Source organism: Marmota flaviventris, chromosome 12 (assembly GCF_047511675.1).
Source record: "Marmota flaviventris isolate mMarFla1 chromosome 12, mMarFla1.hap1, whole genome shotgun sequence".
NCBI classification, from domain to species: domain Eukaryota; kingdom Metazoa; phylum Chordata; class Mammalia; order Rodentia; family Sciuridae; genus Marmota; species Marmota flaviventris.
Genome location: NC_092509.1, coordinates 96,180,567 through 96,202,076, shown reverse-complemented (window position 1 = coordinate 96,202,076; position 21,510 = coordinate 96,180,567). Strand labels below are relative to the sequence as shown.

The 21,510-nt window shown below is 45.8% G+C and overlaps 1 protein-coding gene across 3 annotated transcripts in view; it reads left to right on the top strand.

Annotated features, from left to right (window-relative positions):
• Cacna1e (calcium voltage-gated channel subunit alpha1 E) overlaps positions 1 to 21,510 on the top strand; it is a 296,345-nt gene that overhangs the window by 201,055 nt on the left and 73,780 nt on the right. For all 3 annotated transcript variants that reach the window (XM_027934923.2, XM_027934922.2, XM_027934920.2), the window contains exons 8-18: positions 5,553 to 5,668; positions 10,286 to 10,339; positions 10,983 to 11,072; positions 12,335 to 12,544; positions 13,264 to 13,376; positions 14,851 to 14,963; positions 15,314 to 15,445; positions 15,879 to 15,951; positions 16,756 to 16,873; positions 18,769 to 18,836; positions 20,355 to 20,452. In XM_027934923.2, coding sequence (XP_027790724.1) covers positions 5,553 to 5,668; positions 10,286 to 10,339; positions 10,983 to 11,072; positions 12,335 to 12,544; positions 13,264 to 13,376; positions 14,851 to 14,963; positions 15,314 to 15,445; positions 15,879 to 15,951; positions 16,756 to 16,873; positions 18,769 to 18,836; positions 20,355 to 20,452 — 1,185 coding nt within the window. The remainder of the gene's footprint in view (positions 1 to 5,552; positions 5,669 to 10,285; positions 10,340 to 10,982; positions 11,073 to 12,334; positions 12,545 to 13,263; positions 13,377 to 14,850; positions 14,964 to 15,313; positions 15,446 to 15,878; positions 15,952 to 16,755; positions 16,874 to 18,768; positions 18,837 to 20,354; positions 20,453 to 21,510) is intronic.

Below are 21,510 nucleotides of genomic sequence, written 5' to 3'. Positions count from 1 at the left end.
GTGTATGGAAAGTTGATTTTTTACAATTTATGGCTCTCATGTAAACTGCTGGAAAACAAAAACAGTCACAAATGTAAATTCAGTAATTGGGAAGAAAGAAGAAAACTGCTCAACCATGCAGTACATGGAGATGAGCCTTCTTAGATCCTGTAACTGAAATGTAGAAACCTAAACTTGGTATGTGTTTGTGGTGACAGGAAGAGGGACCCGTCCAGGCTTACCCACCCACCCACCTTTCTTTCAGGCCACCTCTTGAGGGGAGCTCCAAGCTTTCCTCCCAAGGCTTGAGTGGGAGAATGGCCTGTAATTACGAATAACAGAGTTGGGTAAGGAGCAGCGTCTACAATGAGACACGATTTGATTTTTGTCATTATACACCCTCATGGAAATCCAGTAAGGATTCAAAGAGGTAGATGTGTCTTATCTCTGGTTAGGAGCAGAGGGTTTCTATATTTCTCTAATGTCAGGTCTAACTGATAAGAAACCTGAGTTGCTGGCCAATGTATTAGCAGCAGAGGTTACCTGAATACCTAGCTCTGAGAATAGGTCTGGTGGTATTTCTGCTACATCATTTTTGTTCTGCATGTTGGAATCCTGAGGTCTAGACACATCCCACATTGAACTCTATTACTTCTATGGGTGTAGAAGCACTGGACAGAGCAAATGACAAGAAGCTGGTTGTATGCCCCCTTACCCTGAGGCCTAGACTAGTGCCAGGAGGCCTTGGGCTACATGAACATGCTTCTACTTCCTATTGCTTGAGACAAGGGAATCGGATACATTGAGATATTCAGAAGGCCACTATGAGATTCCAAATTTAGTAGGGATTTTTGGCACTGATCCACTGGTTACTAAGTAAGGTCAAGGTCATACACTATCTATCTTTGCAAAAGCATCATTATCTGAATAATCTCCAGGATCCTGGCAAAGAATAAAGAAGGGATGCTTCCTTTTCCTTTCCCAGGCCTGGCCATCTATATACTCGGGACTCTGCTGGACATGTTAAATCTAAGGTAGAATATTCTTATTTTAGGCTATAATGGAGCAGAATCCTGATTGCCTTGTTTTCTCCAGAATACGATATGCCTATGAATAAATGGTGACTATGATATGGGCACAAAAATCAAGCGATAAATCAATAATTTGACTAATGCTATAAATTTTATTCTAAGTCTAATTAACCCAACACAAAGCAATAGTTTATTTTTTCCTTTTCTGCTGTCTCAATGAACTTCCCTTTTAACCAAAAAACCCTGTTTTTATATTCTCATTTCCCTCAACCTTGGGCTGAAATACTCTTGTAGATTTTAAAGCTGGCCCCTGGAATGCAGGGAAGCCAGCTGAGGCATTGTGGAAACTCTGTGACCTGGAGTTGGCATTAGCTTAAGTTCTGGCTCTGCTTCCTCCTCACCCGATGATCTTAGGCAAGCAACCTTTCTGAATCTCCAGGGTTTTTGAATATATAAATGAAATAACTTATAAAAATGACTTACAAATTAAAAATTTTTAAATGCCTCATAAGAACATGAGGTTTCCTTATCTACTTTATGTGCTATGGAATCACCTGTGATAGCAGGTGGGGGGTTAAACTCCATAGGTCCCAGGTGGGATGTGACGTCATGCAGGCTCTGCTTGGCCTCAGAGTCTGCAGACTAGTCCAGGAGATCAGCTGGGGGAGTAAACAAGTGTGACAACCAGGGAGGGGTTGACAAGAGTAGGAGAAAGACACAGGTGCTAGACTTTCTACTCCAGGCTCCCAGTGAAAGAACAAAATTGATAAAGCCAATTAATAAACATGATGAAGTCCTTCGTCCTCTGCAGAGGTGCAGGGCTGACTAGGAGGGGACCCCAGTGGAGCACATTCTTTTTGTTCCTCTCAGAGTCTTTTAACAAAAGCCCAGTTGTGTCTGTGGAGCTCTGGATGTGTGAGTCCCAGCTAGGAGGCCAGGTTGGAGGGATCAGGGGCCTAAATGGCAGGAGGGGATCAGGGAACCCAGCTGGTGAGTGCTGAGGCCAGGAAACTTCCAAATACTCAGGGAGGGTTAGGCTAGCATTCATTGGCCTAGCCCAGCAGAACTCGGGTAACATTGGCATTCTGGGGCTCAGATTGAGGTGATACACTGCATGTTTCATCAATCCTGCAGAGATGGTTGTAGAGCTTAACAAGATGGGGTGTCCATATCCAGTTACGGCTACCTTGTTGGCATCCTGGGTCAGTGTAGAGACAGAGCACCCCTGAAGAACCAGAGCAGAGCTGTCAGTGCTTACCTCATCAGCCTGGATACTTTTAATAATAATAAAAAAAATTATTGAATAGATGCAATGTGCAGGCCTATTCTAGTCCAAGAAAATAAAGTTGAGTAAGAGATAGGATGTTTTCTCAAAAACATTCCCATATCGGGGAAGAGAGAGTCCCATGTGCAACTGGCCATAGTGAAGATGTGACTATAAGGTGAGCTCTAAAGAGAGGAGGAGAAATGGAATGGGGGAAAAAAGATGGGTCAGGGGTAGGAGGAGCTAAATAGAAGAGGCAGCATTTCAACCTGGCCTTGAGTTTTGACAGACTCAGGCAGGTAAAAGGGATTTCAGGCAGAGAATGGCTTGACAGCCCATGCCTCAGTTAGGGAAATGTGCTCTGGTCAGAGCATGGCCCTGGTGGACTGTAGGCAGGAGAGAAATGGTGGGTCAGATTTGAAGAGAGATTGGGCTCGGACTGTGGAAGACTTTGAAGGCCATATTGAGTGTTTGTGCTTTGTTCAGAGGATGGAGAAGACTGGAGAGGAAGGGGTGACAGAGTAGAAAGAAGGTGGAACTTAGAAGGTCTGAGAGTCCTGGTTCCTCTTTGTGGCTCTGTGACACTTACCTCCCAAAGGGCCACTTAACTCCTTTGAGATTCACTTTCTGAGCTGGACAATGAAGATGCTCATCACAATGCTCACTCTACATGCTCAGGGGTGATTGTGTTCCTCTGGTCCTAGGTTTCTGAGATTCTCCTTTGGCAATGTCTTAAAGTATTAGCTCCTTCTTGTCAAGCCTTTCTGGATTTCCCAAGAACTTAGTTGAAAAAACCAAGACACATGCATATGAAAAGATAAAGTAGCACATAGAAATATGCTATATTATATATTATATGGAAATGCTGCAGGCTCTGCAGATGTGTGGGATATAAAGAACTTGGACTCTTGGAGCAGACAGTTCTGGGTTCTAATCCTAGCTCCATTTCTTATCTAAGCTTGATCAAATTGCTTAATTTTAAAGTTGAGGGTAAAAATACCTTTTCTACCTTCTTTTCAGAATAGCTGTAAAGATTAAATGAGCAACACACATGAAGGGGTGTGGAAAAGTTAGAAATTGCTGCACAAATGTTACTCACCATGGCTATTTCTTGAGGTTTGGAAGTGATATGATCCAAAGATATTTTTAAAAGATGACTCTAATAGCTGTGAGATGTGTGAAGTGAAGAAATGGGAGACAGGTGGTTGAGGGTCCACGTAGGTGCTGTGGCAATAGTCCAGGCAGGGGAGGATGAGGTCCTGAATTAGGGTAGGGTGGATTCAAGTGCCCTTTTGAAACTAGAACCTATAGAACAGTGGCACTTAACTGGACAGGAGGATTGGAAAGAAGCAGTAAGGCAAATGTCAGAACTTTGGTGGATGGTGACACTGTGAACCTCCCCAACCCCTGTTACAAATACCTGAAATCCAGATAAGGGGAGAAGAGGCATCCCAGGGCTTCACTGTTACCCTGACATTCCTGGCCCCGGTTACTCTTCATTTTGACACTCTCCTTCCCTCCCCACATTGGCACCTTATGTAGAAACCCCTGAATCTGCAGCCAGACACAGAAGAATGTGTCCTGTCCCCACACCCGCAGCTTGACTCAACCATTATAAACACATCCCTTTCTCGAGGAAGCCAGCCCTACCTTGGCAGGAGGGCCAGGTGAGACCCAAACATCTACAAGTCCCTCAGTATCTGATAGGCTGACCTCTCCTCTTCCCCAGCATTGTGTCTGGGGTGCTCACCTCAGCCTCTGGTTCATTTCTTCTTCCTTGGAGAGGACAGAGGATCTTGTAGGACCCACAGTGTCTTTCCAATCCTCCTGTCCAGTTAGTGCCACTGTTCTATAGGTTCTAGCTTCAAAAGGGCACTTGAATCCACCCTACACTAATTCAGGACCTCATCCTTCCCTGCCTGGACTATTGCCACAGCACCTACGTGGTCCCTCGACCACCTGTCTCCCTTTCCACTTCACACATCTCACAGCTATTAGTCATCTTTTTAAAAGATCTTTGGATCATATCACTTCCAAACCTCAAGACATAGCCATGGTGAGTAACATTTGTGCAGCAATTTGTGCAGCTGGACTCCCTCATCTTCAGGTTGTGCCTCTTTATTTCTGGGGATCCCTTGAATAAGTGGGACAACTTCCAGGGCAGTGGAACACCTGGCCATGGTGGAAAGCCCTACAGAGGCAAGCAGGCAGTCCAGCTTGTAGGGGGGTTTGCTGGGGAGGTTTCTGTAGGAATCCAAACATGAAGGACTGTTTGTTCATCCCATTTCCTCACCCACTGAATTCGATCCTCTTCCCAGAGAATTCTTGTTCTCCCTGGGCTTTGGTCCTTTCATTCTCAGGGGTGGCTCTGTTCCCTCTGCCTGTTAGCAGACTCGGTCTTCTTCCTGATCTTCACCATGGCTTTCCTCCGTCTCGGCTCCCTCTGCCCCGCTGAACCTCCCCACTGTCTTTCTGCTGGGTACCCACCCTGTCCCTTTCTTATTTAAGTGACACCATTCCTCTTTAATCCTTCAGCCCTCAACAGTGTCATTGGTCTTCAGTGGCATCCCTTATTGAGCACCACAACTTACTGGACACCCAAAGTAGCACAGCATTATGGTTAAGGTTCAAATTCCAACAGGCTGTTTCACCTAAGTCTTGACTTCTACATCTGTTAAATGGTAATTTTAATAGTGCCTGCTTCAGAGGATGCTTGTGAGGGTAAAAGGAGTTAATGGGTAGGAGAAACTTCCTACCGGACTGGATCATCGTCATATACATCAGTCAGTGTTGTTATCAAAAACACCAAGGACAGCTTTGTCCTTGAGAGGGTGAAGGGCTTCCATTCTACCTGAAGAGATGGAATGTTGTATTTTTAAACCTAGTTTGTCACATGACTAAGAAAGACCCTTTCAAAATAAAGTGAGTAGGGCTGGGGTTGTGGCTCAGTGGTAGAGCGTTCGCCTAGCATGTGTGAGGTACTGGGTTCGATCCTTAGCACCACATATAAAGAAATAAAGGTCCTTGGGACAACTAAAAAAAAAAAAATTAAAAATAGAACAAGCAGGGGGTGTGGTCCTGATTGGCATGCCACCAATCTGGGCAGGTCTCCTGTGTGAGGCTGAATGAGGCTGACTCCTGTTTAAACCTTGAAGAAGATCACATTGCAGCTTGGGATGAGGGGATGCGGATGTGAGGTGTACAGAAATACTTGATCACCCTTTCTGTTTACCATGGTGGTGTCCAAACCCAGTGAATTTGGCCCTTTTTGTCCACAGGGAATTTGCCAAAGAGAGGGAGAGAGTGGAGAACCGAAGAGCGTTCATGAAACTGCGGCGTCAGCAGCAGATAGAGCGGGAGCTGAATGGCTACCGGGCCTGGATAGACAAAGCAGGTGAGGGCTGGAGGGGCTGGGGCGGGTGGCACAGCCATTGGCACCTGCCCCTCCTGATGCTTCCAATAGCTTCATTCAAGGGACAGCCTAGCTAGAGCAGAGAGATGCTCTGGGTGCCTGGTGAGCAATTTGGGTTCCCTGCTGGTACCATTTTCTTCCTCTGGGGTCTGATTGTCCCTGTCCTTGTACTAAATATTGTTCATGAGGTAGGCAGTTAACAAGGTGAACTGAGTAAAACCTAATATAACTCAGTCCTAGAGCTGCATTTGGGTTGGTGATTTTTTTATACTCTTCTTCTTGTTACTAACAATCAATACCTTTAGCAAACATATATTGAGCACCTACTTTGTGCCAGGCTTTCTCAGGAACTTGGCAATGATGAGCCAAATGGACCCCAAAATTCATATCTGGTGCAGTTCATTCTCCTCTAGTTGGGGAAAGAAAGTAATAAAAAAAAAAAAGATAAACTTGAGAAGAGGATACTGTTACCAGAGTTTTAAGGCAAAGGCCTTGGTTCCAAGAGTCCCAACAAATTGGGTTCAGGCTTGGCCACCATCCTAATATGTCAATCAAAGAGATGAGTGGTTCTGAAGTGGGTTGAAAGAGCTTTAATCAGTGTGGCCACATTGAGAACAGATAATAGAAGTTCAATCATCTAAGATCTATCTTCAAGGGTCTAATGGGAACTTTGAGTTTTTATAGAAAATGAGAACAAGGCAAGGGTTGGGGGCTTGCATGACGGGATTTTGTGTAGCTGGTGGAAGAGGTCACCTTGGTCAGGCCATGGTCTGGTGGATTTCCTGTGAACTCCAGGAAAGCCATCATTGCCTGAGGGGGCTCTTCGGTTACCATGGTTGATGATTGCTCTTGCTTAGAAGGTCAGCCATGGTTCCATTATGGGGTGATTGCTTCCTCTCAGGGGAGCAATCTCCTCATGGGGTTCTCTGTTCTATGCACTCACCATTGCTTGGGGTAGGTTCAGTTCCTTGTTATAAAGATGCTTATCTATCAGACCTATTGTTCCTGGTTTCCAAGTCAACTGCATAAAGAAAAAAGAGTCAGGGACAAATAGAGTTGGTGGGTCAGGGCCTGAGCCCTCCTTTTGTAGGAGCAGTGGGAGAAGGTAGGGCTAGAGGCCTAGGATGTGCTGTGATCCTATAGAGGGGTTAGACCCATTTGTGTCAAAACTTAAAGAAGATGAAGAAGTGGGCCCCAGGAAGATCCAGAGGAGTATATCAGGGACAACTCCCTATTGTGGGACAGAGCCAGCAGCGTACCTGGAGTGGCACAAGTGAACAAGGGGAGGGTGTTAGGAAGCGCAGTGGGGACAGTCAGGGGTGGGCAGCAGTCACATAGGACCTTAGGAGCCATGGTAAGAGCTTTGGACTTAGCGCAGCACTGCCATGCTGACTTAAGATTTTAATGAGCACGTTGCAGCCATCCAGGTAAGGGGAGAGTAGAAAGAGGTGTTTTCCTAAGGCCTGAGCTGTGACCACTTCTCATCCCATGGCCCAGCTCTAGGAACGGCCAAGTCCCAGCTCTGAGGATCGGCCCAAACCTGTCATGATTTCATCAATACCCAGAGCCACCAGATTCCAGTCTGACTGTGGCTCCACTCATCGATCATCCTCTATCTGTCCATGAAAAGAATGCATTTGCTTTCATTATTACTTTGAAGGTTGGATTCTATCAGTTATAGATCTTCATTTTCTTTCAGAAAAAATGATATTTTTAAATAAAAAAATATACACATGATGACAGTCAGCTTCTTTCTTTATTCCTGGTAGAAATCATACCATAGATGAGGTTATGTGGGGAAATTGTGATGCTGGGTTGCCTTCACTTTAGTCTTCCATGGGAGCTGTGGGATGCCACTGTCACACACTAATGCGCAAAAGCTCTCTTGATGGTTCTGGAGTCAACTTTTGATTATAAGGGCTGAGAGAGTGCATGTATGATTGAAATTCAGGTAAACACTCTGGTTCAGGACATGCACATTTCCTTGTTTCTAGAAGCATGAGCTGTGCATGTGGACTATACTTCCGTTTCGCCCTGTCCCCACCAAGGCTGTTTGGGGGTGAGGTGAATATGAACCTCGCCTACCTCTTGCCAGAATGGTAACTCAGCCTCACCCACGGGAGGGCTTGCAGATTTGCCACGAGGCCAGGCAGGCAGCTTGACATTCCCCACTGTCCTTGGCGTCCTTGGTGGAGGAGCCATCTGACAGACTGCTGAGTGAGCTGGCAGCAGACCCAGAAAAGAACCTTCCCAGCCCTGACGGTGATCCCACGCAGGGTCAGGTGGCAGGGCGCGCCATCTCAGATACTTGCAAAATTCCAGGGCTTCCCTTTCTTCCAGTTAGCAAACCCAGCACTCTCCTCCTTCTAAGAAAAAAGACGGCACTCACTGTGACGTCAAGTTGTGCTTCCTGGCCCTTCCCTTTACAAATGGAGCGTGAGTGAATCAGAGACATATGGGTTACATTTCCCTGGAAAGACAACTCCAGTTCGAAAGAGAACTTGGCAAGAGGCATTGGTGGGGGAGGGGTGGTTTCAGCACATCCAGAGCCCTCAAGCGCTTCCCAGAGATCCTCAGCGCTCCCCACACCTCCCCTCTGCCTGGAGGTTCTCAGATCTTCCCATCTTAAAGCAAGATACTGCTGCAGAGCAAAACTGACTCTCTGGCTAAGGTAATTAATGTGGCTATGAGGTGTTTTAACAAGGACCTAATTTTAAAGCGATGCCCTCCAAATAACATGTGCTATAAATGGCATTAAAAGGCTAAATATGTGTGCATGGAGGTGCACCCCACCATAACACTTAGCCTGTAAGCTTAGTGTTTCGCCAGAGGCTGCACTTAAAAAAGAAAGCTAAACATTTATGACTTGCATAATGGCCATCCTGCATAGTAAGGTCCAAGTCTCAAAATGTTCGCTTCCCTGGGAAATACATTATATATTCTGTTTTATATTCAGGTGGAGTTATGGTAATGGCTGTACCCTCTCCTATTTGCCCTTTTACAAGTTACTTGTTACAAGTACTTAAATTAAACTATTATTTAATAGGGTCTGCTTAGAATTCCCAGCAGCTGGGATTTAGGGTATGATTGGCAAGGCTTCCAGCTCTCTGTCCTAGGTGTTGAGGAGGGGTGAGATCAAAACTCGTGCATCTCACTGCCAGGAGGGCTCTCGGGAGTCCACCAGATTTGGGGCAGAAGGGCTATTTTATCGGTACTTCCTGTAGGGACGCTAGTGAGGTTTATTGCCATCTGAGGAAAATAGTATTCCTCAGTTAATGTCCTGTCTCTGGAATACAGGACTGCTCACCAGCAAACAATACCAACTGATTCTTCATTTTTCCAACACCAAATGGGTATCTCAAGAGTTTGGTTGAACTTTGATCTTCAACATTGCCCAAAGCTAGCATGGACCCCACAGGTTAGACAGTCCCTCTAGACTGTCTCCACTCCATATGCTGGAAAGAGGGGACACAGGTGACCTACATTTCTCCCTGACTGTATATTTGAAAGTCCCATGATCCCTGCCTCCACTCCTGACAAGTTCAACAACTTGCTAAAATGACTTATAAAGGGCTCAACTCGGGAATTGCGATCTGTGAGGCAAGCTGTGTTTTGAGGAGGGTGCTCACCACCCTCCCTGCAAATGGATGTTTTCACCCAACCCAGAAACTTCCTAAACCATTGATCTGGGGGTTTTATGGAGATCTCATTACATGGGCATGCTTAGTGTATTTAATGCTTACATCACTGGGCACTATTGATTGAACTTGATCTCCAGTGCCTTTCCCTCCCCAGATGTGGAGATGGGAAGACACTAAAGTTCCAATTCTCTAATCATATGGTTGGTTTTTCTGTCCACCAGCTATCCAGGTTCCCTTTGCCTGCCATGAGTCTCATTAGCATAGAAGAGAGCGCTTTGTGCCAGGAGCTGAAGATGAAAACCAAATATTTATTTGTTATTATATCCCAGGATAAATTCACAATGGGCCCAATCTTTGGCTCAAGCTCTGCGCATCCAAGGCAAGACAGAGATGATGGGCCACGAGGAAGCAGCCCACAAGTCTCGCTCCCCTCTTTGGGACCTTTAGGCCTCTTTCTTCATCCCGTCCTAAGAGACAGGGCAGAGCTAGAACGTGGTCTCACCTCCTGGGTGAGTAGGTAGGTGTCACAGCCTAAGGGACATCGATCGATAAGAGAAATAAGGATGATCCCATTACTAGAAAAGTGTTTAAGAGATTTGAAGAGAAAGAAACAAGTATAGAAGGAAAAAAAAAAAAAGGAACCTTTTTTAGACCTATCAACTTCGAGGATGTAGTTAAAAAGACCACCTCTTCTCACCGCTCACGGTGTGCCCCTGAGAGGGTATCAGGAACAGGGCTGAATTTTTCAAACCCCAGGCAGCCCCTCACTGAGACCCCTTCCTGTTCTGCTGTGCACCCTGTGCTCCTGGGTGGCACTCAGGCTCTTCTGTGCTGGCACATGTGACAGACTCTGAACCCTGTTGCCTTGAGCCAGCGCTGTCCCCAAGGCATCTCCATTTTGCACCATAATTTGGCATTAACAGATAATTTACTAAACCATTTCTTTTTTTCCATCTAGAGGAAGTCATGCTCGCTGAAGAAAATAAAAATGCTGGGACATCAGCCCTGGAAGGTAAGGAAGTGTTCCAACACCCTGCTCCGTTTGCATTTGCCCCTCTTCTGAGGTGGCAATCTCTCTTGATCAAAAGAAGAGAAAGAAAGAAAAGAGGGGCGCGCTGGGATTTGAGGCGCCAGTCTCTCTGTAATAAAACCCCTCATGCTTTAAAATGAAGGGAATTGAGTCACAGATTTAAATGCCTTTTAAAGTGATGAAAATGAAACCCAAGAGTGGCTTTGTTCCAGGGCATGTGATTGGTATTGTGCAGTGCAAAGACCATCATCCAACCAGTGGTACAGAAAGGAATCTTGTTTTAAGATTTGTGGGGATCATCTTGGGACCACTTTCATTACTGGGAAGTGGCGTTATTTATGAAGAGCCAGAACACGTAGATACGGAGTGTCTGTTCACCTAGGGCATCTACACTAGCTCTAGCGAGGATTCCAGAGCTCTGGAGTTTCAGCAGGCGCGAGCAGCATAGCCCTCATGGTTCTGTAGACAGTCTCGATTTCTGTCACCCTGGCTCCAATACTAAAGGCAGACGCCTGTGTCACAGGGTCCTTGCATAAGGCCTCTCGCCTACAGCCCTCAAAGTTTTGTCCAGGATGATCTGGGTGTACTTGTGGCCTCTCACTGGCCTTCCCCTTCCCTGGCGTAGTGCTTCGAAGGGCAACCATCAAAAGGAGCCGGACGGAGGCCATGACCCGAGACTCCAGCGATGAGCACTGCGTTGATATCTCTTCTGTGGGTGAGTGATCCAGTCAGATCTTCTTTTACTTCTCTGGATCTCCCATGAAAATGAAGATCCTGTCTTTTGAGAAGAACCACAAGGAGGAAAAGAACCCACAGGATCCAGAACTTAGGGATGTAATTAAGGGAAAGCGTGGGAATCGGATCTAGATGGCAGTGATTTAATTGGAGGAAAAAGAAAAGGAAAAGGAGCAGGGAATGCTGTTTATGTGAAATGCGGGGTTTAGGGTTCTCCAAGTGTGGCCCTTGTGTCTCATTTGCCAAGGTATCCTCTCTTTCCTGGGTGTGCTCCTGAGAACCCGCTTTGGGATACAGGCTGAGCATCCCTGATCTAAAATTCAGAAATGTGAACCTTCTTGAGCAATGATATGGTGCCACAAATGGAAAATTCTACACCATGGAATTTTGTTTCTTGTAAAAATTGTTAAGAATATTGTATAAAATTATCTCCAGGCTACATAGGTAAGGCGTATACGAAACATAAATGAATCCTGTATTTAGATGTGGGTCCCATCCCCAAGATATCGCATGATGTGTAGGAAATATTCCACTGACTGAGAAAATCTGAACCCTGAGATGCTTCTGGTCCCAAGCATTTTAGATAAGGGATACTCATCCCGTGTTCAGGATGTTTAGGATCTACCTATTGCTTCTAGTGACCCAGACGTGAGAACTTGGTCATTTCCTTAACCATAGTAGCACTTACTTCCTTCCATCATGTGAAATTTGAACTAATTCCTCTTAACAACCCTTTGGTATTTCTGAAGTTCAACCCCAGGTTCTCTTACAGATTCTGGCCAATGGCAGGTTTTTCCTCCCAGAAAAGGGCAGGATCTCACTCCATCCTTAAAAGCAGAAGAGACTTACACAGCTTTCTGTCACACGTAGCAGCAATATCACAAATGCAGCAGAAGGATTCCGGTGTCTGAAGCGTATTTAAAAGGAAAGAGCAGAGAGAAGCCCAATCTTTTACAGACAGACATGATCCCATTAGGATTCAAGACACTGGGTGTTTGCCTGCTGTCCTGCCTGGGAGTCTTTTGATTTTTCTAGGCCTGAGTCCCGGAGAGGAAAAACAGGGTTTGTGCCCGTGGAAATTACTTAGCCTGTAACATAGGGATTTCCCAGGCCTGCAATGTGGCGGTCACCTTGCCCTGGGACTCAAGCTGCCCACCTTGCCCTTTGGCTGCCTCCTGGCTGTGGAGGGTGATCCTAGGATGTTTCGCAGCCTCATTCTTCCTCCTCGTTTCCCCCGCTTAGGTACGCCTCTCGCTCGAGCCAGTATCAAGAGCACAAAAGTAGATGGGGCCTCCTATTTCCGGCACAAGGAAAGGCTTCTGCGCATCTCTATTCGTCACATGGTTAAATCCCAGGTGTTTTACTGGATTGTCCTGAGCCTGGTGGCACTCAACACTGCCTGTGTGGCCATCGTCCATCACAACCAGCCGCAGTGGCTCACTCACCTCCTCTGTAAGTGAAGGGTGACTGCTTGGCCCCTCCTGAGGGCAGATGATTGGGACAGGAATGAGTGTCAGAGAGCAAAGCATGGGCAGCCTGACAGCCTCCCGTCGGCCCAGGATTCTGTGCCTTTATACCGTGAGGGAGACCAGAGTCATCTGCGAGGGGCTGGGCTGTCATACAGCTGCTCCCAGAATTCAGTTCTCATGGAATTAGGTAAACAAATCCTTGCTGATTAGTTTACAGGATGGGTTAACCCGGGGTATTTACTAGGAGACCTTTGTGGAATCTCTTGAGGAGACTCAATGTGAAAGGACTTCCTATGACGAAAGTCCCAGGGAGAAAGTTCTTGGGGCAATAGATACTTCACATGGACCAAAAGGTCAGCTCTGGGTAAGACTGCCACTGGGTACAACTGAGTCCAGGAGTTACTTACAGGTGGGTGGTGGGAGGGCAAGTCCAATTCTTCCATCTAAGCCATGATAGAGTTCTTTACTTCTCTTCTGAGGATCATCCTCCACTCAAAGACCAATGAGAAACCTACTTCTTGAAAAAGAACAAAGCCTGGAACCCATCCAGGCTCAGAGAGTGTCCAGTTATCCTAACACAGCCAATGAAAGTCCCTAGAGTGTGTTGTCATTGGCTCCTCTGGCAGGCGTGGTGGTGTTAGCTGGAGTGTGCAGGACCCCACACCATCTGTGACCAAATGCTTCTCCTTTTAACACTTTCAGACTATGCAGAATTTTTGTTTCTGGGACTGTTTCTCTTGGAGATGTCCCTGAAAATGTACGGCATGGGGCCTCGCCTTTATTTCCACTCTTCATTCAACTGCTTTGATTTTGGGGTAAGTCCTCGGAAGCCTGCCTGTCTTTCTGCTTTGTGTTGCCATGCTGTGGTTTTAGATAAGCAGCTTGCTCCACTGCTCAGCATGACCCATTGAAGTCAGAATTTGCAAAAGGAGAATGGATAAGAGGAGCTAGAGAGAGTTTAGAAGTGAACAGATCCTGGCCGTGCCAGGGTTTGTTTGGGTTTTTAAAGCTCTTTGGTTTTTCGTGTTTGTGTTGATGTGTAACACATAATACTAAGCATATAGCTCAATGAAATTTTACAAAGCTACCCATAGCCAGAATCTTGAACCACTTATTATCTTGGGGAAGTCTGGGAGAGAAGGACAAAGGACATAATTCTAGAGGTAGTTCTGTGAGAAAGCAAAGGTTATATATTTGGGTTTTTTTGTTCTATTTTTGTTAAAATTAGCATAATTATCCAGATAGACCCTCATGTAAACACACACACACGTGCTTTTATTCGCAAGTCCCCCCATAGAACATTTTAATCAGCTGTTTACTTTCTACCTAACTTCTAGGTGTGCGTCCCACCAGCAATCTCTAAAACGTTCACACTGTATTTTGCTCCTGCAGGGATCAGGGGAGTCCTGTGTGCCCTCCTGGGTGAGGGGAGTTGGCACTCTCCCTTTTTACACGGAGTTCCACAGGTCTGCACACCCTGTGAGCAGAAGAATGAGGTCACAGAACTTTGGGTTCCTGAACCCCTCCTCTTTCTGCCAAACCCACTTCTTTTTCTGCCAAAGCTTCAGTTAGGTGCTAAGGATTTCAAGCTCTTCTCAATCTACATTTTCACTTGGAACATATGGTTCTGAGTACAGGCAATTCGCAGGCATAACAGTTAGCGAGAGACCATTTTAACCTTGGTTTTCTCGTGTACGTACTTTTCAGCATTGCTGTAAGGATTAATTGATTATTTTTCTCAGCACAATGACTAATATTGTAGACAATCAATATGGAACTAAAACAATAAATTGAAGTGTTAATTTGTAATTGCTTCTTCCTATAACAATCCAACCCTATGTCAACAATCATTGTCACATTGGAGTGTGTGGGTCCTCAGTGACTAAAAGATATTTAACATAATGGGACCAGAACATTCTTGTTAACACTAAACTCTAGAATGATGAGAGAACATGGACCCTCTGAGATTTCTAAATCACCACATAATCTGTACTAATTCAAACTGGTTCCCAAGATGGACACATTGGGCCATACTGGTAATCCCAGCTACTCGGGAGATGGAGAATCTCAAATTGGAGGCCAACCTGGGCAACTTAGGGCATGGAGAGGTGAGTGGCAGAGTCATATTTTTCTCTGGTACTTTCACAAATTAGTAGCCCGATTGGAGGTAGGCCAGGTGGGGAGCAGAGTCTTAAATTCCCCATAGCCCAGAGGGAGCTGTTGATTGTGTGCTCAATACCAGAATGCTTCTCTTCTCCCTGCTCCCTCACTGCTGGCTTTGCCTCTTAGGTCACAGTGGGCAGCATCTTTGAAGTGGTCTGGGCTATCTTCAGACCTGGTACATCTTTCGGAATCAGTGTCTTGCGAGCGCTCCGGCTTCTAAGAATATTTAAAATAACCAAGTAAGTAATGAGAATTTGGACTCAAGCACCCTTGCGAGTAGGGCCTTTTCCTGCCTTATTAAGTTTCTTTCCAGCCTTCTTTTTTTTCCAGACCACAGATTTCCCTTCCCTGTTCCCCCTACTCCATTTTTCCAGTTCCTCCTCCTTCTCCAAAGATAGACTAGACAGATATCTATGGTGCCAGCTCTGCTGCCTCATTCCCCCAGGGGGCGATGCACTGCTGCCATCTTCTCTTCCTGGAACTCTCCAAGTACAGCCTATTTTACAGACCCTCAGTCAGATGCTGACCTGGACTTGGGGATGGCTCGGTATCCAGTGTCCACAGCTGTGACCCTTTCTGGGTTTTCTAGGTACTGGGCTTCCCTCCGCAATCTGGTGGTCTCCTTGATGAGCTCCATGAAGTCTATCATCAGCTTGCTCTTCCTCCTCTTCCTCTTCATCGTTGTCTTTGCGCTGCTAGGAATGCAACTGTTTGGAGGCAGGTAAGTGCCAAGTGCCTTTCATCTGAAGTCCAGGGTCATTGATTCCATCAACCCGCTACCGTCTCATTTGCTCTGGTTCACGGACTGAATACAGCACAGTGCACATATGGGACAAATGTCTCTGCTTTTAGCCCTTCACACTGTAGGGGTGCTTGTTCTGGGGACCTACGCTTTTGGAGCTGTCCCTGAAGTGTACAACAGGGAGTCTTGTAATTGACAATCAGCCCAAACCCTGTCTTATTAACCACACCTTTCAAAGTGCATAGTTCATCAGTACAAGTCACTGCTACCATCTTCATAAGGCACATGGGATGGGGTACAGTAGGGGAAAGGGGAGATGTGGAGAAAGGAGAAAAGTGGTGAAGCTATGATCTTGGGAGAATGTGGTACACGAGATTCCCATTGCATTTTCCTCTCCAAATCTCCTTTTCAGGTTTAACTTTAATGATGGTACTCCTTCTGCAAATTTTGATACCTTTCCTGCAGCCATCATGACTGTGTTCCAGGTATGAGGTTGATAATCCAGAAATGCTGTGTCACTTAATCCCCACATGAGGGACGACAAGGTCTTCGAGGGTTGGGAGACTCCATTTTTCCTCTCCACGCCCCTCCCAGGGAAGAGGGTGCTCTTCTTTTTAAACAATACCACAATCCCTTGGATTTCTGTGGCTTGGTTTTTAACCCATAACAAAAGAATTCTATTATGCTCACCTCAGTGTCCTCTCCCTACATCTGAGTTTGCATGACACAGAGTTGGACACATGCAATCAAATCACATTTGTGGTTGCCTGAAATCTGGAGCATCTTCTAATCCACGTGATCATTTAAAGAGGTTTTTTTCCCATGTCCCCTTCAAAAAAAAAAAAAACAAAAAAAGCATGCTATCAACATTGATTGTTAGATTCTTGCAGATAAAAAAAAAACACTACTTAAAAATCTGAGGCTAAACTGGAGCCCATGAGGCTCTCTTCAGTAATGCTACTATCTCTGGAACTAAGTATTGTCAGCTCTAGAAACAGTCAGGTATTGATCAGTCCACCTGATCTGTGTGAGTCCCACGGGGCCTGCCTGAGCTGGAGTTGGGAATCACTCTTTAGTCTGAGGAATAGAACCATTCGTTTTGATTTCCTTTCGTTTTCAATGTCCAAAATTCTCTTGTAAAACAAAAGAATGATTAGGATCATTCATAGGATTGACCTCACCCCCAGTAGGCAGACCAAGCAAGGAGGTAGATGGAAAAGATCCAGTCTTAGGATTTGCCCTTTGCACTGGCCCAAAGTCCCGATGTGCCTGTCCTTTGCTCTGTGTAGATCCTGACAGGGGAGGACTGGAATGAGGTGATGTACAATGGGATCCGCTCCCAGGGTGGGGTCAGCTCAGGCATGTGGTCGGCCATCTACTTCATTGTGCTCACCTTGTTTGGAAACTGTATCCTTTTGAGATGCTCTTCTCTGTACTGACACCTTCCTGGACCGGCACCTGAGGAGGGTGTGGTGGGAGACATGGTAGAGCTTGGGTGGGCAAGGAGAAAGGTCACAAACGTTGCTTGGTGTACTAGAGGAAATATGGATTCTGGTCTTTGAGAACTCGTGTGCTAGTTCTGTAAAGAATACAAACCCGAGACAGAATTATCTAAAGCTACAGTCTACTCAAATAGTCACAAACATGTCCATCATGGTGAATGGTCGGAGAGGCTCTGAATGAACACAATACAAAAGGACAAAGATCATTGTAGGCTGAAATAATGGATGGATTTAATACTGATGAATTAATTAAATGATAATATAAAAAGTCTGCCACATAGTAAAATTTAAAAAAATATTAGTATTATGATTAATATTACTCATGCTAATTAATGCTAATACTGAGCATTAATAACATAACATTATAAAATAACATAACTGTTATTTTTGTGTGACTCCCTGGACAGCTTTCTTTTTATACATTTCTTTAGTTTATAGTCTTCCTCTGAACTCTGTAAGTTTTCAGGGATGTGCTTGCTATTCAGCATAACTAATATTTATTGAATTTATACTATCTGTATGTGAGGCCTTACACTCTGTGCCATACGGGCACATTTCATCTAATCCTCACTTTATAAGGAGGAGAGAAATGACCTGATGGGGTCAAGCAACAGCTAAATTGTGAAGTAAGATTAGAAACAAAATCCTCTAGCTCCAAAGCTTATATCTGGTTAAAAGATTGAGACCAGGAAGATTTAAGTTTGAATCCCAGCAATCCTGCTTGCAGGTGTGTGGCCTTGGAAAAGTCATTTAGAGTTTTTGTTTTTCACATCTCAAGGGAAAATAACAATATCGCCTCTGTTCATAGTGAATATCTAATAAGATAATTATTTGACTGTACCTTAAAAACTGCAAACTACCATGTGATGATTAGATAACCTGGGGGAATGGAACTTGCCTTGAACTGGGATTAGTATTGCCAAAAGGGAGAGCCATGGCTGTAGTTTTGCATTTTCTACAGTCTTATGAAAAAGAAATACTTTAAGTTTTTGCCCTGAAAACTTCTAGAGATCAGAGAAGACTATAAACATGAGAAACTCTTAAAAAGAAAGCTACAAAATGAGTCACAAAGATGGAAGGCCAGGTTGTCACAGTGGCACCTTAATTTTTCCTGTTATTCTGAGGATAGCCAGAGTTGGCCTTTTATGCTAGAATCAATTTTATGTTCTGCAACACTTGGGTCTTGAAGACAGAAAATTGGGGATTCAGGGGCTAGAGCGTGGAATAGAAGTGGATTTCATAACGAATCGTGTCTGTGCTGTAACATTTTGTTAAATGAATCGTGGAAGCCTCCTAGGACCTGAACAAGAAGAATGAGAGAAGCAAGTTTTAGGGTACCATTATTGAGAGTTGCTCGGTGACAGGGATGTGGGATCTCATTTCCTTTCACCTGTAGGGACAGAATAATGCCCATTGGTCCAGGCGGGGTTCAGTTCAAGCCTCCCAGGAAGGAGAAATGAGCTCCTGCCCTCAGCTGTCTGCACGTCTTGTTCTGTGATTCTCTTGCCATTTATTGCAGTGAGTCAGACAGCGTCATCTGGAGGCCTCCTCGCCCCACGGGGCCTCCTAGGTGGTTTGCTTCAGACATTCTTGGTCCTTTGTGAACAGAAGATATACAGAAGGAGGAAAGACATGTCCTCTTTCTCCTTCCAACAGCATGGCACAGCATTCCCCCACCCCCAACCCCACAGACCCTAGCATCTTTTCCTGCCAGTGTCCAGGAGGGATAGACCGAGAGGTGGCCTCACAGACTTGCCAAGGCTTTTGCTTTTCTCACTTATCCTTAACCCATAACCCCAGACACACTACTGAACGTATTCTTGGCCATTGCTGTGGATAATCTGGCCAACGCTCAGGAGCTGACCAAGGTAAGCCTCGGGGAATCAGATGGTTTTCTAGTACCATTGGGGAGGACCCTGGCCCTAGGAACTCTCAGGAAGTTGCATTGCATCACTGAACCTACCAAGGAGACCTCTTCTGGAAGCTTCTGGACAGTTGGAAAGTGACATATTCATACAGGAAGCATGGTTCCCTTTTGCTGAGTTTGCTAAGTCCAGACCAGCCTGGGGGTCCCATGGGCTATAGGAAACAACAACTCATTCTGTGAGTCCTCAAAGGGATCCTTTCCAGGATTATGACATGAACAGTCAGGGGAAATTCTAGAGCTCTGAATTTTAAACTGCACCTCTTCTACAGTGATCTGTGAGTGTGACCTCCATCATGCAACCTAACCTTTAAGGTTTAGGTTTGGATGTGAGAGGAGTGGGGTAAGGCAGTTCTTGCTGCTGGGGTATTCCAATGGCCATGGTTATTCTGAGACAGTGTCAATGAAGCAAGACACTACATTTCTCAAGAGCTCTTCCTTTCTTTCCTCCTCCTCTTCTCTCCAGGGGAGGAGATGATGCAAATTGCAGTGGGGAGGTCTAAGGAGATGAGTGAAAACTCTTCTCCCCCCACAATACAAATTTGTTTGGGGAAGAGGCACAGAAAATGCTGGTAACTTTGTTCAGCTTTCCCCTTGTATTCTCTGAAGTGTTGCTTGCTCTCCTTCCATTGCTTGAGGGTCTTATCTGCCTGGTGTGGTAGGAAGGATACCACCAATAGTATCTGAAGGCTGGGTTTGAACCCCACACCTGGCACTTACTGGCTGTTCTAGCTTTGGCTAGACTCCTGATTTCTAGAGCATCCTTTTCTTCCTATGTAAAGATTGGAATGGTACATCTCCCCTGTTGGCCTCACAGCATTACCCCAAGGATCAGGTGAAAGAATGTGTGTGGAAACTATAGGATGCTAGGGAGATGTGTGTGTTCTTGATGCTTCTAGTCACTCTACCTGAAATAATTTTCCTTGATGTCATCATTTATGAGTAGGAATACAGGTGAGGAAATGAAATCTCTGCCTAAGAACCCAGGGTGGAGCCAGTTAGCTATGCAGGGAAGTTGCCGTGATGGGGTGCCAGGCCTCAATGCTTGCTTTAGGGGGGCTCTGCGATAAAGAACTCTGCTCTGTCATATCTAAACACTGCAGGACATCTGAGAAGTGTCACCTCTTGCCACTGATCTCTATAGCCTGGGCCAGCTCTGCTAAGGGCTCAGGGAGGGGTGGATGTTTATAGGTCTCCTGAGCAGCTTATGGGGGGGGGGGTGGGGTGCAGGGGGCAAAGGAGCATTTCTGGCCCTGTGGGGCCTGTGAGCCTCCTGGCTCTTAAGGGGCCTGGTCTCTAGTCATCAGGTCTCTAATGCTGCTTCACCTCAGGCTGCCTTGTTCACCCTCTTCCTTGGCTTGCCCACTTCTCCTGTTCTTCAGAATGCCCTCTGGGGACACCTAGAGGAAGCTGCTCTCCTTCATGGGGATCCGAAGCAAAGCCATCTCTGCTTTCTGTCTAGGATGAACAGGAAGAAGAGGAGGCCTTCAACCAGAAGCATGCACTGCAGAAGGCCAAGGAAGTGAGCCCGATGTCCGCGCCCAACATGCCTTCCATCGAGTGAGTCCACCGCCCCCTCTCCTGACCCTGGGCATCTACTGTACCAAAGCCAGTCCATCAACTCATAAAATGATGGATCGTAGGAACGTGCCTCCCCCATGCCAGGAATATTCCTGAGAACGCAGCAGCACACAGGATGGAAGTTTCTGTTCTCATGGAGAATGATAATAAACCTGCACATTTCAGACAGCAGTAAGTGTGGCAAAGTGAGCAGAACAGGTCGTAAGGCAAGAGTTTGGGGGAGATTCCTTAGAGGGACTCTCTATGGGAGGCAGTGTGTAAGCAGAGACCTAAACCTAGAGAAGGCACTTGGGTGACATTTTAAAGGATGTATTTCCCGGCAAGGACCAGCATGGCTGAGGTGTAGTGAAGGAGATGGCAATGCCAGGGAGGTGGGCAGGAGCCAGCTCAAAGGTACCTAACCCCCAGGTGAAGGAATTTAGCTTTCATTCTAATTGCAGCCACTGGAGGGCTTGCTGTGGGAGGATGAGGAAATAGGATTGACACTTCAGAAGGTCATTCTGCTCCGTGGAGAATGGGTTGTGGGGCCAAGAGTGGAGGCAGAGAAACAGAGTTGGTTCTTAAAGTAAGTGATGGCGACTTAGAGGGGGGTAGTGGCGATGGAGTCAGTCAGAAGTAATCCCATCCGGTCTGTGTTTTGGAGTGAGAACCAATGGGACGAGCTGGTAGATTAGATGCAGCAGGGGTGAGGGTGACGAGATGAAGAAACAAAAGTGGCTCCCAGGTTTGAGGGTTTCGAAGCTTAAACAGCTGGGTAGAAGGTGGTGGTATTTACTGATCCCCTGGAGATGGTGGAAATCTAAAGTTCATTTTGGCCACATTAAATTTGAGACACTTCTAAGGAATCTAAGTGTTTGGATAGGCTATTGGTTACAGGAGTCTAGAGCTTAGAAGAGAAGTCAGGATTAAAATAAAGATTTGGAGGAAGTCATTTGCATTTAGATGGTATTTAAGCCATCAGTGTGGGTGAGATGACCCAGGGAGAGTGGGAATAGGGAAGAGAGGAGCTGAGGACAGTGGCTGAGCATGCGCCTGCC